This window comes from Setaria italica, chromosome IX, assembly GCF_000263155.2.
Source record: "Setaria italica strain Yugu1 chromosome IX, Setaria_italica_v2.0, whole genome shotgun sequence".
Classification (NCBI taxonomy): domain Eukaryota; kingdom Viridiplantae; phylum Streptophyta; class Magnoliopsida; order Poales; family Poaceae; genus Setaria; species Setaria italica.
This window is the reverse complement of record NC_028458.1, coordinates 5,875,461-5,887,699: the sequence shown is the minus strand read 5'-3', so window position 1 is coordinate 5,887,699 and position 12,239 is coordinate 5,875,461. Positions and strand designations below refer to the sequence as shown.

The 12,239-nt window shown below is 47.3% G+C and overlaps 2 protein-coding genes across 4 annotated transcripts; one reads left to right on the top strand and one right to left on the bottom strand.

Moving 5' to 3' along the window:
- The first annotated feature begins 2,148 nt into the window (after nucleotides 1-2,148).
- On the top strand, nucleotides 2,149-3,482 carry LOC101752555 (PRA1 family protein E). Its single transcript, XM_004981766.2, has one exon. It carries the CDS (start codon nucleotides 2,332-2,334, stop codon nucleotides 3,157-3,159), a length of 828 nt encoding a protein of 275 aa, XP_004981823.1. The 5' UTR covers nucleotides 2,149-2,331; the 3' UTR covers nucleotides 3,160-3,482.
- A 2,520-nt stretch (nucleotides 3,483-6,002) lies between these two features.
- LOC101786697 (E3 ubiquitin protein ligase DRIP2) lies at nucleotides 6,003-11,689 on the bottom strand. Of its 3 annotated transcripts, XM_022822774.1 has the most exons (8): nucleotides 11,436-11,478; nucleotides 9,872-9,974; nucleotides 9,646-9,745; nucleotides 8,412-8,820; nucleotides 7,850-8,295; nucleotides 7,704-7,754; nucleotides 7,147-7,219; nucleotides 6,003-6,550 (listed from the first exon to the last, which is right to left on the bottom strand). In XM_022822774.1, the coding sequence occupies exons 3-8, from the start codon at nucleotides 9,726-9,728 to the stop codon at nucleotides 6,290-6,292; spliced, it is 1,323 nt and encodes a 440-aa protein (XP_022678509.1). In that variant the 5' UTR covers nucleotides 9,729-9,745; nucleotides 9,872-9,974; nucleotides 11,436-11,478; the 3' UTR covers nucleotides 6,003-6,289. The 3 variants fall into 3 exon arrangements, with proteins under 3 accessions (XP_022678509.1, XP_004981822.1, XP_022678508.1); XM_004981765.3 differs by lacking the exon at nucleotides 9,872-9,974 and having other exon boundaries at nucleotides 11,436-11,689; XM_022822773.1 differs by lacking the exon at nucleotides 9,872-9,974 and having other exon boundaries at nucleotides 7,187-7,219; nucleotides 11,436-11,689.
- Nucleotides 11,690-12,239: the final 550 nt, after the last annotated feature.

Here is a 12,239-nt window from a genome sequence, read left to right as displayed (position 1 = left end):
GGAAGCCACAGAAAACCTCTCAAGCATCAGCATCTCTCATCCGTCGTCCCATAGAAATCAACTGAGCACAACACAACACGTTTCACCGTCTCCGCGGAACAAACAGTTCAGGGAACGAAGGTTTGGTCACTTTGCCCGCGTTCTACCGCAGTGCCTCCCATGGCGACCTTTGTCCCACCATGCCAACCCGCCTCGCCGCCGTGTTGCGTGGCCATTTGCGCTTTACCTCTTCCATGGCCTTCCTGGAAACAATGGCATTAACGCTTCAACGACATTGAGGTGGTCTGCCTCGCACACAAAGCCAGTGGCGACTTTATAACCATCCTTGTACTCATCAGAATTCTCATAACTATGTGTATCTATGGATGGACCAGTGATTTCAATCCTTGTGGTGATCTCCATCTTCTCAAGAATAACCGAACTGCGAAGAATGTGATCTTTGTGACCGAAAATTCGCTCAAACGAACAAACTTGAGATTGGCGTGCTGGTGTGGAGGACGGCTGTGCAGCTTACCGTCCTCTTTACGATAATGTTGATGCTAGCAGTTCATCCACATCTAACAAAGTTCAGAGGGTCAATATACTTACTGCACACTTAAAGTAATTAAGGAATTACATTCTTGTTGTTTCTAATATCATACTTGTGACATAACTTGGTGTGATGATATTTTCTTTAGGTGTTTTTAAGCAAAGACAGAATCACTCATGTAGGGCTTTCATTTCAATGCAAAACCAAAACTCTACAATAGCGCATCTTAATCTCATTGCATATTCCAAACACTACCAATTGCTCAAGAGTTAGCATAAAGGAAACATTGTCGGTGTGTATTTATCATATTGATCGCATTTTCCACGCCCAAATTAATTTATATGCAAAAGGGAAATTTTGTGATAACAGGGTAAACTTACACGGTTACACACAGCTCCAGTTTTTTCATGAAAGGAGCAATCTTCAGGACATGAGCATATTCAAGGACATTGGTCTTTCTATCTTTGAGCTTTGTTACAGTGGTTTTAAAGTAGTGGTACTTGCAAGTACTTTCCTTTAATTTCTTATTTGCATAAAAAAATTAAATAAATTTACACATAATTAAAAGAGTATCATAGTAATTTCTCACTATTTTTTACTTCTTATTACTTCTCTTTAGATGGTTCGCGGTACTTCCTTTGTTTCCACCATTCGATTTCTCAAGATGAATGACTCCTTTTTTTTATCACTCTAAAATATCTCAAATAGAATATCCTACACTAGAAAAAAAACAATGTTGTAATTGAAGTATCGAAAAGAAATTTCTTCGTATAAATTCTATCACCTACCAGCGGAAGATTGCAGAGTGGAACTTTTGGTACATTTCTTCTTTTGGCATGAATGTGTTCCTTTTATTTTCTCTTCATGTTTCTATTGTGTCTAAACTCTTTTTCAGCAAAGACCTATTGATGTACATACATAAACATTAGGACACCAAGCACTATGAAAATAATTTTTAACACATCGGTAGTTGTATGATGAACACATGAGTATACTAAATCTATTAGATTTGACAGAGGAAAACCATAGCCGTAATTGATAAGGGTGTTGTCAACAACAAGGATATCTGAAAAAGAAACCTAGAATAGAATCTGAAGAACACACAAGAAGTAGCACTGGTATGCTCTTTCGTGAGACTGTAGAATGAGATTCTTTTGATGCAGTAACATGTTGGTCCGCTATACATCCAGAAATCATCAGTTTGTGCAGTTCCGGTCGAATTGGAATTGAGGATCTCGAATAAAAACATGTGCATTATTAATTAAGACGGTCATCAGATCTGATTGTGTTCTTTACATCCTTGTATGGGATGAAAGTGGTACGGATATTATCTATCCGTTCGTCCGACTGAAGGTTTTAGGCGTTCAAATGGATAGTTCGTATCCGAATCCGCACGTGTAATATCCGTATCGTATCCGAATCCAGATACTCAAAGTTGAATATTTAATATGCGAATAGGACAAATATCATTATTTGAATTTTTTTTACACTATTCGTATCGAGAATAAAATAACTATACAGGAAAGAAAACGAAAAGTTCCAACGGGTGCTTTGCCAGGAAGCAAAGCGGTGCTTAAAAACGCGGCATCCCCTGGCCAGTTTCCTCCCCCACAACAAATAGAGCTCGTTTCCTTCTCTTTTTCCAGCGAATCACACCGCCGCGCAATCATCCCAATTCCCTCCCTCGAGTCGTGGGTAAATCAAGGACTCAAACCAGCTCAGCGTGCGTGGCCGCGTCGTATTCTTCTCCCCACCTTTCCCCAACCTCCTCCTCCCTCCAGCAAATCCGATCTCCCCCGACCATGCGCAACTCCGCCGCCGCCCAGCCCCCTCCCCCCGCCGCCATGTACGGCTCCGTACCCGCCTACGTCGCGCCGGCCTCTTCCGCCCCCGCCGGCGGCGGGTACACCTACCCGGCGCCCTCCTCCTCCGGCGGCAGCGCCGCCTACGCCAAGATCCCCGCCTACCCCGCGCCCCCGTCGGCCTACCCCAACCCTCCCCCGCCACAGGTCTCCACCCAGGCGGGCCCGATCCACGACCCCACGGCGCCGCCGTCCCCGCTGACCAAGGCGGCCGAGCTCGTCACGCGGTTCCGCGAGCAGGGCCAGGCGCTCATCGCGGCGCGCCGCCCCTGGGCCGAGGTCCTCCGCGCGCCGGCCTTCTCCAAGCCGCCCTCCCTCGGGGAGGCGCTCGCCCGGATGCGCCGCAACACCGCCTACTTCCGCGCCAACTACGCGCTGGCCGTGCTCGCCGTCGTCGCGGCCTCGCTGCTCTGGCACCCCGGCACGCTCTTCGCGCTCCTCTTCCTCTGCGCCGCCTGGTTCTTCCTCTACTTCGCGCGCCCCGCCCAGGGAGGGCAGCCGCTCAGGGTATTCGGGGTGGAGTTCGACGACGGCACCGTCCTCGCCGCGCTCTGCGGCGTCACCGTCGTCGCCATGCTCTTCACCAACGTCGGGTGGAACGTCGTCGGCTCCGTCATGATCGGGGGCACGCTGGTAGGCGCCCACGCCGCGCTGCGCTCCACCGACGACCTCTTCCTCACGGAGGAGGAGGCGGCCGGGAACGGCCTGGTGGCAGCCGGCATGAGCGCCGCGGGGCCCATCCTGCCCACCTACGTCCGCATTGGTTGATCCAGCGGCTGGCCATGGTACGATGACGGTTTCCAAGATGCACTTTCGACCGGGCTGATGTTATTGCCTTATTGGTTGCAATCGCAGTTTCTTTGTAATTACCAGGCTTAGCAGTTGGATTTGATCACGGAGTCTAATATTTGGTTGTCTTGTGGGTGTGTAAACATGCTAGATTTGCTTGTCATATCATATTTGTGGTGAGATGCAATGGTGCTATGAACATATGAAGCCATTGCTAGATTCAGTTGGTGATTGGTATGGTGTTCATATGTGAATCTGTTATATCTGAGAATGATAATTGCAATTTTGCCTGCACATTCTAATGCTGATGTTTCAAGCTCAGCTCTCATTGAATTTGTAGATTTCCATAACTTTAGTAATGTAGAAAGTGCAGCCTGCATACAAACAGAAATGTATGTATCTGACTTGCCATAGATCCGCACTTCCATAGCCCTGCAGAGCTTGTGTGTGTCCATCACCATTGACCTCCAGACTGTCTCTGTATATGTGAAGTCTAGTATCATGGCCTGAATTTTGATGTGAAAATCGCGTTGTGTCCTTTTCTGTCTGAAACTTTGGATGCTGCTGAACTTGACTGTGCATGTGTAGTGTATTTTCTGTCCAATTGGGTTCTCTTCCTTCTGTGATTGGGAAGTGCTGCCTGCATACCTGCTTGGCCTTTAACATTGGATAAGCAGTAGCCGGAGATGCCCAGCTGTAATGTGGGAACTACGCTTTCTTAGGGCCTGTTTGGCAACCATGTGTTAAAGTTTAACACCTGTCACATCGGATGTTTGGATGCTAATTAGGAGTATTAAATATAGGCTAATTACAAAACTAATTGCACAAATGGAGTGTAATTCACGAGACGAATCTATTAAGCCTAATTAGTCCATGATTTGACAATGTGGTGCTACAGTAACCAATTGCTAATGATGGATTAATTAGGCTTAATAGATTCGTCTCGCGAATTAGCACAGGGTTCTGCAATTAGTTTTATAATTGCTCATGTTTAGTTCTCCTAATTAGCATCCGAACATCCGATGTGACACTGTTAAAGTTTAACACCTCGTATCCAAACACCCCCTTACTATATTGCATTTGCTGTGCGTCAGTTTTGGTGACATTTTGCTGTGGCACTTGCCTGAATTTCTGAACCATTCAGGCTGAAACCTCCGTGTTCCTTCTTCAGGTTCAGAATGCTTTCCCAGTGGGATGGTTTTTCAATGCAGTTCACAAACTCTGTGGGGGTGTTTGGCAGGGAGGGGCTAAATTTTAGCCCCTGTCACATCGGATGTTTGGACACTAATTAGGAGTATTAAACATAGTCTAATTACAAAACTAATTGCACAACCTCTAGGCTAAATCGCGAGACGAATCTATTAAGCCTAATTAGTCCATGATTTGACAATGTGGTGCTACAGTAACCATTCGCTAATGATGGATTAATTAGGCTTAATAGATTCGTCTCGCGATTTAGCCTATGGGTTCTGCTATTGGTTTTTTAATTAGCTCATATTTAGTCCTCCTAATTAGCATCTGAACGTGTGATGTGACAGGGCTAAAGTTTAGCCCCTGACATCCAAACGCCCCCTGTAGTCAATTTGCAGTGGACCACTACTCTCTAGTCTCTGCTGCATGGGTTGGTTGGTTCAGTACGTTGTTGGTAGCATCGGGATTCGGGATCAAGCTTCGACATAGTCCATACTTTTGCCATCCTGTTCATCCGGTGCATTAAGAAGGAGCGAAATCACAGGACGAGAAAACAATTTGGATAGGGTATTTGCAAATTGGTGCCATCATGATCATCCTGCAAGGGGACTTCACTGCAAGAGGCAAGAACTTGGTGCCTTGCTGGGGCCAAGCTAGTCCCTTGCAGCTTTGGTTGTACCATCATTAGCGAGTAATCCCTTTTCCTTTTTCTGGGCTTGGTTGAGCTGTTTGCTTGAGCTGTGTTCCTTGCACATGTAATCTCTTCTTAATAATCTATGCTGGCAAATGTTCCTGGTCTCTCTCTCTTTTTTATTTAAAAAAAAAGCAATCGCCGTTTGGATCTCCAACGGTAACATTCTGTCTTAGTTTTTTGCTGAATTTCTCTATCCTGCACATGTTGTATTTCTTGTTGTTTGCTGGGATAAACGTTGGCCTAGTGATTTGGCAGTGCTCGTGCCTGTTTTTTTTTTTCTAAAAACAAGACAGGAACAAATGTTGGGAAGGAGCTGTTGCCGCCTTGCCGGGACGACGACAGACGCGTGTTGTGCTGTTGTTTCTGGTCGACCTCAGCGAAAAGAAGCGATAGTTAACGTTCAGTAACGGACAGTCAAAGTCAACCGCCGCGGCATCTGCTTTGCTTCGCTCAGAAGCCGCCCTCGCTTTCTTGGAGGAGAAGGGAATCACACCGTCACACGACACGCACACGCCCGTCCTTTCCCTGGGCCATCATCACCAGCTCGCTCGCTCGTCAACCACTCCTCCCCTGGCCTGCCGGCGTCAGCAACGCGGAGGAGCCACGGGCAACCCAGCCTCCAGACATGACGTGCGTGAAAGTGTGGGGCTCAAGCTCAAGCGTATGGCTGAGCTCCAGCTCGGAATGCCAGCCATGCTGCCATGCTGATGATGCTGAGCAGCAGCCAGCAGCAGGCCGCAGTAGAGACCGTAAACCAACGGGCAGGTCCATTCCAGGTGACCACTACGAGACAGAAACAGCCGCGGCCGGCAGTTACTCGATCAACAACGTTGATCCTAGCTGCTAGCACAGTATAGGCATTGCAGTATAGCGCGCTATGCACTGCCTGGCACGGCAATGGAGCGACGGATCACGGCGCAAGAACACAAGATCGATCTCACCCTAACTTTTTTTTGTTTTTCGTCAGAAATGTTCTAAAAAAGTAAACAGGATTCACTGTTTAAGGTGCTTACTCCATCTTTACAAGGTCTAAGAAACGAGAAAAAAAAAAACTCTACCACAGACTGCTGACAAACTAACTTCTCTCTTCTCCCTCTTTACAAGGTCTAAGAAACGAGAAAAAAAACTCTAGGGGTAATTTCTTTCTTCTTCTTCTTTTAATCCTAGGCTTATGACTGGGAGGATCTGACGATGGACAGGAGCGACGGACAGAGCGCGGCAGTTTCAGCCGGGCTCCGCGGTGGTGCCGTCGCCGTTGCAGGAGGCTTCAGCTTCACCGGGGCTCGTCGTCTGGTGGCGCGGCGACGATGCCGGCGTCAAAGGGCGGTGGCGGCGGCGGTAGCACAGCACCATGACGTACTCCTTGGCCGGCGCGCCCAGCGACGCCGGGAAGGGCTCCTCCGGCTCTCTCCGCGGCCAAAGGTCCACCAGCCCGTGCAGCGTGCTCGAGGGGCAGACCGGCTTGCCGTGGCATAAGATCTCCACCTGCCGTTACAGAGAAATTAGAGGAATCAGTTAAATGGGTGGTGGGATCAGTCAGAATCATTTTCATCTGCATCAGAATTATTAGCGCTTTCTTGACATGATCCAAAGGCCTTCACGTACAGAAGAACAGCAAGTTACTATGAGTTGTGCAAGTATATATATGCATCAGTACATGGTTCCAAGATTCCCTTGGATATTTGCAACTGAAACTGATTTGTGGAAGCCACGCAAAATAGGCCATGGAAAGGCTTACTTGCGGGTGCCAAGACTACAGAAATGGTCATAGGTTAAGACTACATCATTTCAGAGCCCAGCTCTGCAGGGCAGAAACGCTGGGCAGAGACTGCGAATAACTCAGATGTTGCCATCCAAATCTACAAACTTGGTTCTATCCGTAGCTAAGGCGATCAGATTTCACTGCTAAAAATCGATCCTGTGTGTTCTAGTGGTCTACCACATTCTCAGATTGAGCCTGTGCTGATCAATCAAATGCTCTAAAACAAGCAAGTTGCAAAGAGGCCGACCCAGGTTTTTGTTTCATCTAACAACAAAAATGGAAGTGTATGGAGTGAATGAGTGATATATGAGAAATGCACCTCATTTTCATCACCTATATCCAGTTTCTTCGCAACGTACCTCTGTACAAAGGAAATCTGCAAACTGCCATCTCTGAAATAAAGACAAAAAACATATTGAAGAAAGAAATTAGAATTCTGGGAGCAGAATGCATGCCACTACAGCTGTGAAACATTGGACTGCTCAGCAGTGTAGCTTGCAAGTTGCCTAATAGAAGTTCCTATAAGATAGTCACCCATGGAACACATTGTGATCGTTGGCCCAAATTCTCAAGATGATGACGTTTTTTTAGGTACTTTCATTAGTGTTTATACATACAAAACACTATCAATATTAGAGCTGAAATCTAATTAGTTAATAAACCAAAAAGGGATGGTATTAAAAATTTACCACTATCATTTATTACTGAAAAACATTCCTACGTCATCATCATTGTACATTGGTACGGCAAATAGCCAGGTGAGAACAGATCAGGCAAATAATTGGATAAGTCTAACCTAAGAATAAGAGGGCAGCACATAAAAGAGCTTTCTAGCATAGAAAGAGACAAAGAAATTACAGGACTAATGAAACTCACTTAATTCTCAAGTAACTCTTTGATAACTCAGGCAGCTGTAGATCTCCTTTCCTGAAAACAAGTTAGCATTTTGAACTGAACTTAGATAAAAGGCATAATAGTCTTATGTGAATCATATTCTGAACACTGAGATGATGCGATCTTACTGGTTAGGAGAAGAAACTAATGAGAACCAGACGGGAGTGGTTATTGGATCATGCAAAGTGCTTGCAGAACCAGACAATCCTTGGTTCGAATTATCCTCTGTTGTTGCTTGATCTGTCGACGGTGCAGGTTCTGAGGAAGTGCCATTATTTTCCACCGTTGTCCCAGGAATATTCACTTCGTTTTCTGCCCCCTCTCTATGACTCAGCTCATTTGAACGTTTCGCCACCGTTGTTCCAGGAATATTCACTTCATTTTCTGTCTCCTCTTTCCTTATAGGGAGTTCACTCCCTTTCTTCTTTATTTGCTCTTCAGTGGCAGCATGGATTTTGGGAGTTGATCTAGGTGCTTTTGCCTTCCTTGCAGCATGAACCACCTTGTCAGCTTTCTTGGCATTCTTTTTATCTTCAGAATATGGCTTACTTGAGACTTCTACATCTGTACTTCGCTGTTTTGAAAGATAATGATTTATGAGAACTAGAAAAGTTTACAAAGAGAATTCACATCAAACTTTCACTCGAAATCATTTGATATTACACAAACATCACAGTTCTTCATATGTACCTGCTTTTTGTTTGCAGCTATTGCCGCCTTGGTCGATTGTTGTGCTGAAGCTTTCTCAATCTTCTGATCTCGACTTTCATTTTTCTTTGCTGTTTTTGCCACCTTGGTAGATTGCAGTGCTGAGGTTTTCTCAGTCTTCAGATCTCGACCTTCAGATTTAGCTGGTAACTTCATGGTTCCATTATTACTGGAAGAAGTTGCACGAGAAGCTGCTGCCCTTCTTTTAGCTTTGGTTCTCTTTCCAGTCAAACCAGTCCACTTCTCTACGCTTGGAGTGTCAACCACCAAGGAAGAAAGGGACCTCTGTTTTCTCTTTGCTGGCAATGTTGTTGGAGCCTTCAGAGAATCAACTTTTTTCTTCTTAATTGGAAATAGCTTATTCCTGATATCTTGAAGGTTGTGGTCAGGTCTTCATACAAGGAAACAATCACAGTTAGGTGACAATTCACAGTTGATCATTCAACTCAATAGACATAAATAAACAGCTGCAGCACTATGGCCGACAATTCTGTTTCACACAAATAAGAAACCGGGTACTTGAGGCAAAAAAAGAAAATATGTGTATTTGGAAATATGGTGGAAAACGTAGGCAGGGAACTTCAGAGAGGCTGGTTTCTCCAGCTTTTGTCAAATTGAAAGGTACAATCTGTAAAGGTGCAATTACAAGATAGTGCTCTCCTTCAAGTGATAATCATAAGAAACAATTTTCAATCAGGTATGATATGTGAACAAAAGAGCATATCATAGTGAGACTATTAATAGAACATGGAATAAGCTCTGATTCAATAAATGCTGTATGCAATCAGAGCTTCAAAAGGAAACAGCAGTGTCAAAGGAAAGTTAATGTTTATTCCAAGTACTTTACGGTTTAAACTTTTAAAGTAACAAGATCAAGCTATATTTATGACGGAGCTCACTTGTCTGAATTGCAGACATCCTAGGCAAATAGATTATATATGGGTTTTATCTGTTGTGATAATCCTTGTAGTCCTTTTTCTGCACTTTGACTATCCCTTGATCTTGGAACCATCACCGGTCGAGTTCGACAGAGAAGTTTTCAAGGTACACAGTTTTATTACATATTAGCTACAATATGACATCTAAAATTTCACATCATATTAATGACTGAAGGTTGCACTCGTACAAGAATTCATAAGCAGAAGGAATTGCCAGAAGTAACGAAGGAGAGATAATATTTTACAGAAGAGACTCAAAAGTTAAACAACTAGTTCACCTGAGTTTCTCTTCAGGATCGCAGCCAAGATCAATGTTGCATACTGGGCAGCATTCAACTTCATCGTCATTTATTTTCTCCATAATGCACTCCCGGCAAACTGTCAAAGATATAGTCACAAGAGAAACTCTATTAATACAAGCAAGACAGATTCAGAAAGAGATTTAAAAGAACTGATGACGGTAACGACACTTGTTAACTTCTGTTGCAGCAACTAGTAACGTACGATATTTGGCGCGCAAACTCTGCAAGCTCCTATTCAGTGAAGCGTTTCCTTTGGTCTGGTTCCTACATGTATATGTGCTGCTCTATGCCTCTCTGCAGCATGCCTGACATCAACACTACATTTAGGGTGCAGCAGCATTGCCTGACTTTTGTTGAGATTGTTCAAGACACCAATATGCAATGAAACTAAGAAATATTTTAACGATCAAGAACGCTAAAGACTACCATCCACCCTACAAAATGAACACTTTGGCTAATTTCCTTACACAAGCCCCAACTCCATCCACAAATATATAGAAGGCAGTGGACAATCATAGCATCCAACAGAATTCCAAACTGCCATTCTACAATCATAAGCACAAGGACTCGAGCTAATCGGACACCACGTTTCTGATCAGAACTAGGCTAGAATGGCACCATCTCCAAAGTCCAAACTCCCCCACCATTACCAAACTCACAGAAGCTACTAGAGTGCCTCGATGCAGCACACCCCATACATTCTGCAACAAGTGACCGACGCTTTACAGCCTTTTCCCCTAGCACTAAAAGCTCCGCGGTCCGCAAGGCGTTGGTGCACTAAAAGTTGTTCGATCACCCTGTCAGGAATCGCGGACGGGAGGCCGGGCCATGTCGCCATGACCATAAGGATGTGGTACTGGCGGTCACCGCCGATGGTATGCTCAGGGCCTAATGGTAAACCGCGGCACCCGATCCAGGCTCCCAGCAGGTTGTGCCGAGTTCAGACTGCGAGTAGTCTGCCCTGCAGCGGCGGTGATAGATGAGACCTGCCAGCCGCCTGGACGCCGCGCCTTTGCGGCATTGCCAACTCGGAAGAGCAAGAACCGAGAACACTCGAACGAGATAAGGATTAAGGAGCATGCCGGCGGCGAGGAACCGAGCCCCGAGGCCCCCGAGCCTTCGCGGGAGGAAGCGATAGCGAGAACAAAGAAACCACGGAGACGGAGGCAGCCGGCGAGTGGCTCCGCGTCGGCAGAGCAGCCCCAGCCCAGGACAAAGCCCGCGGCTTTTGGACCTCGTGAAGATCAAGAGGCGCCACAGGGCACCTCGGGATCGTCGAGAACAGGCAGAGGAAACGCTAGGATGCACGGAGACGTGGAAGGAACCATAGCCGGCGACGCCGGGCACGAAAACCCGGCGCCCATGGCCAGTTGAGCTCCTACAGCAAAGCCAGCCACGGGGAAGCAAACGCGAACGCGGCGCGAGGTGGCCATCACGGGCAAACACGCGGGGGAGCGCGACCGAAGCCACAATCCACGAGAAAGGCGGCGCGCTCGCCACCCTCCTGGGATCAAAGAACTCGCATCGGACACCAGCTCGATCGCCGGGGGCACCCGAACGAGAGAACGAAAAGAATCCGACACCAAAACCAAAAGGACGCAAACGCGACGCGACACGGCGCGAGGAGACGAGCGCCCACGCGGGGGACGGCGCGGGGAAACCATGGCCGCCTCCGGCGCGGGCGCGGGCAGAGACAGGCGCGGCGAGGGAGCACGAGCGAACGGGACAGAGAGAGACAGAGCGGGAGGGAGGGAGGGAGGACTCACATGTGTGGAGGCAGTGGGTTATGGCGGTGGCCTCCCTGAGGAGTCCCTGGCATAGCGGGCACGTCATGCGCGCGGCGAGCACATCCCGTCGCACGCGCGCCACCCCCCGCGCGGCCCTCATCTCCTGGGCTCCTCCCCGGCGGCCGCCGACCACCTCCTCTTCCTCCGAACACCGTGGGGATGCACGGGGCTCGCGGCGTGGAAGCCTCGGCCTGAAGAAGATGCGGCGTCGAGGGGCGCCTCCAAGGGCATTCGATGGCTGGTCGGCGGCGGCGGCGGAAACGGAGGGCGGTGTGGCGGCGGCGGCGGCGGAGCTCCGGCGAGGCGCGGGGTGGGACTTGGGAGAGAAGGGGCTGAGGTGTATGTTTTATATCGCCGTATTGGTGTGTATAAATAGAGGGAAAGCGGGGGATTTCGTGTGGGCGGCGCGGGGTGCGCGTAGCAGCGCAACCCGAGGGCCAGGAGAATTTCTCGCCCCGGTGTTACGTCGTATATGTCCACGTAGGCGCCACATAGGAAAACGTATTCCGTATATTTTCCTTTTTTATTTTGTTGATTGATACAAAATCGCTTTCACATGCCGCTAAAGAAATCGATCAAAAAGGAAAGTTGCTGGCGACGTGATAGCACACTCAACATGGTTGAAGCTTTGCGGTAATTACATGAAAAAAAATCGGTAGGATGTATAGGATGACTGGTTTTCCTCACATAAGCATATTATTCAACGGTTTGCAGCCCCCCAAATTACCTTCTGCATTTAAGTCGACTCAATCTATAGTTGGTTACCTGGTCACCTATATTTCC

Coding starts and splice junctions, on each gene's coding strand:
- LOC101786697 (XM_004981765.3), bottom strand. CDS start 11,556: ATGAGGGCCGCGCGGGGGGTGGCGCGCGTGCGACGGGATGTGCTCGCC. Junction 9,746..11,435: donor AACCCACTGCCTCCACACAT/GTGAGTCCTCCC, acceptor TATCTTTGACAG/TTTGCCGGGAGTGCATTATG. Junction 8,821..9,645: donor GATCCTGAAGAGAAACTCAG/GTGAACTAGTTG, acceptor CCTTGTATGAAG/ACCTGACCACAACCTTCAAG.
- LOC101752555 (XM_004981766.2), top strand. CDS start 2,332: ATGCGCAACTCCGCCGCCGCCCAGCCCCCTCCCCCCGCCGCCATGTAC.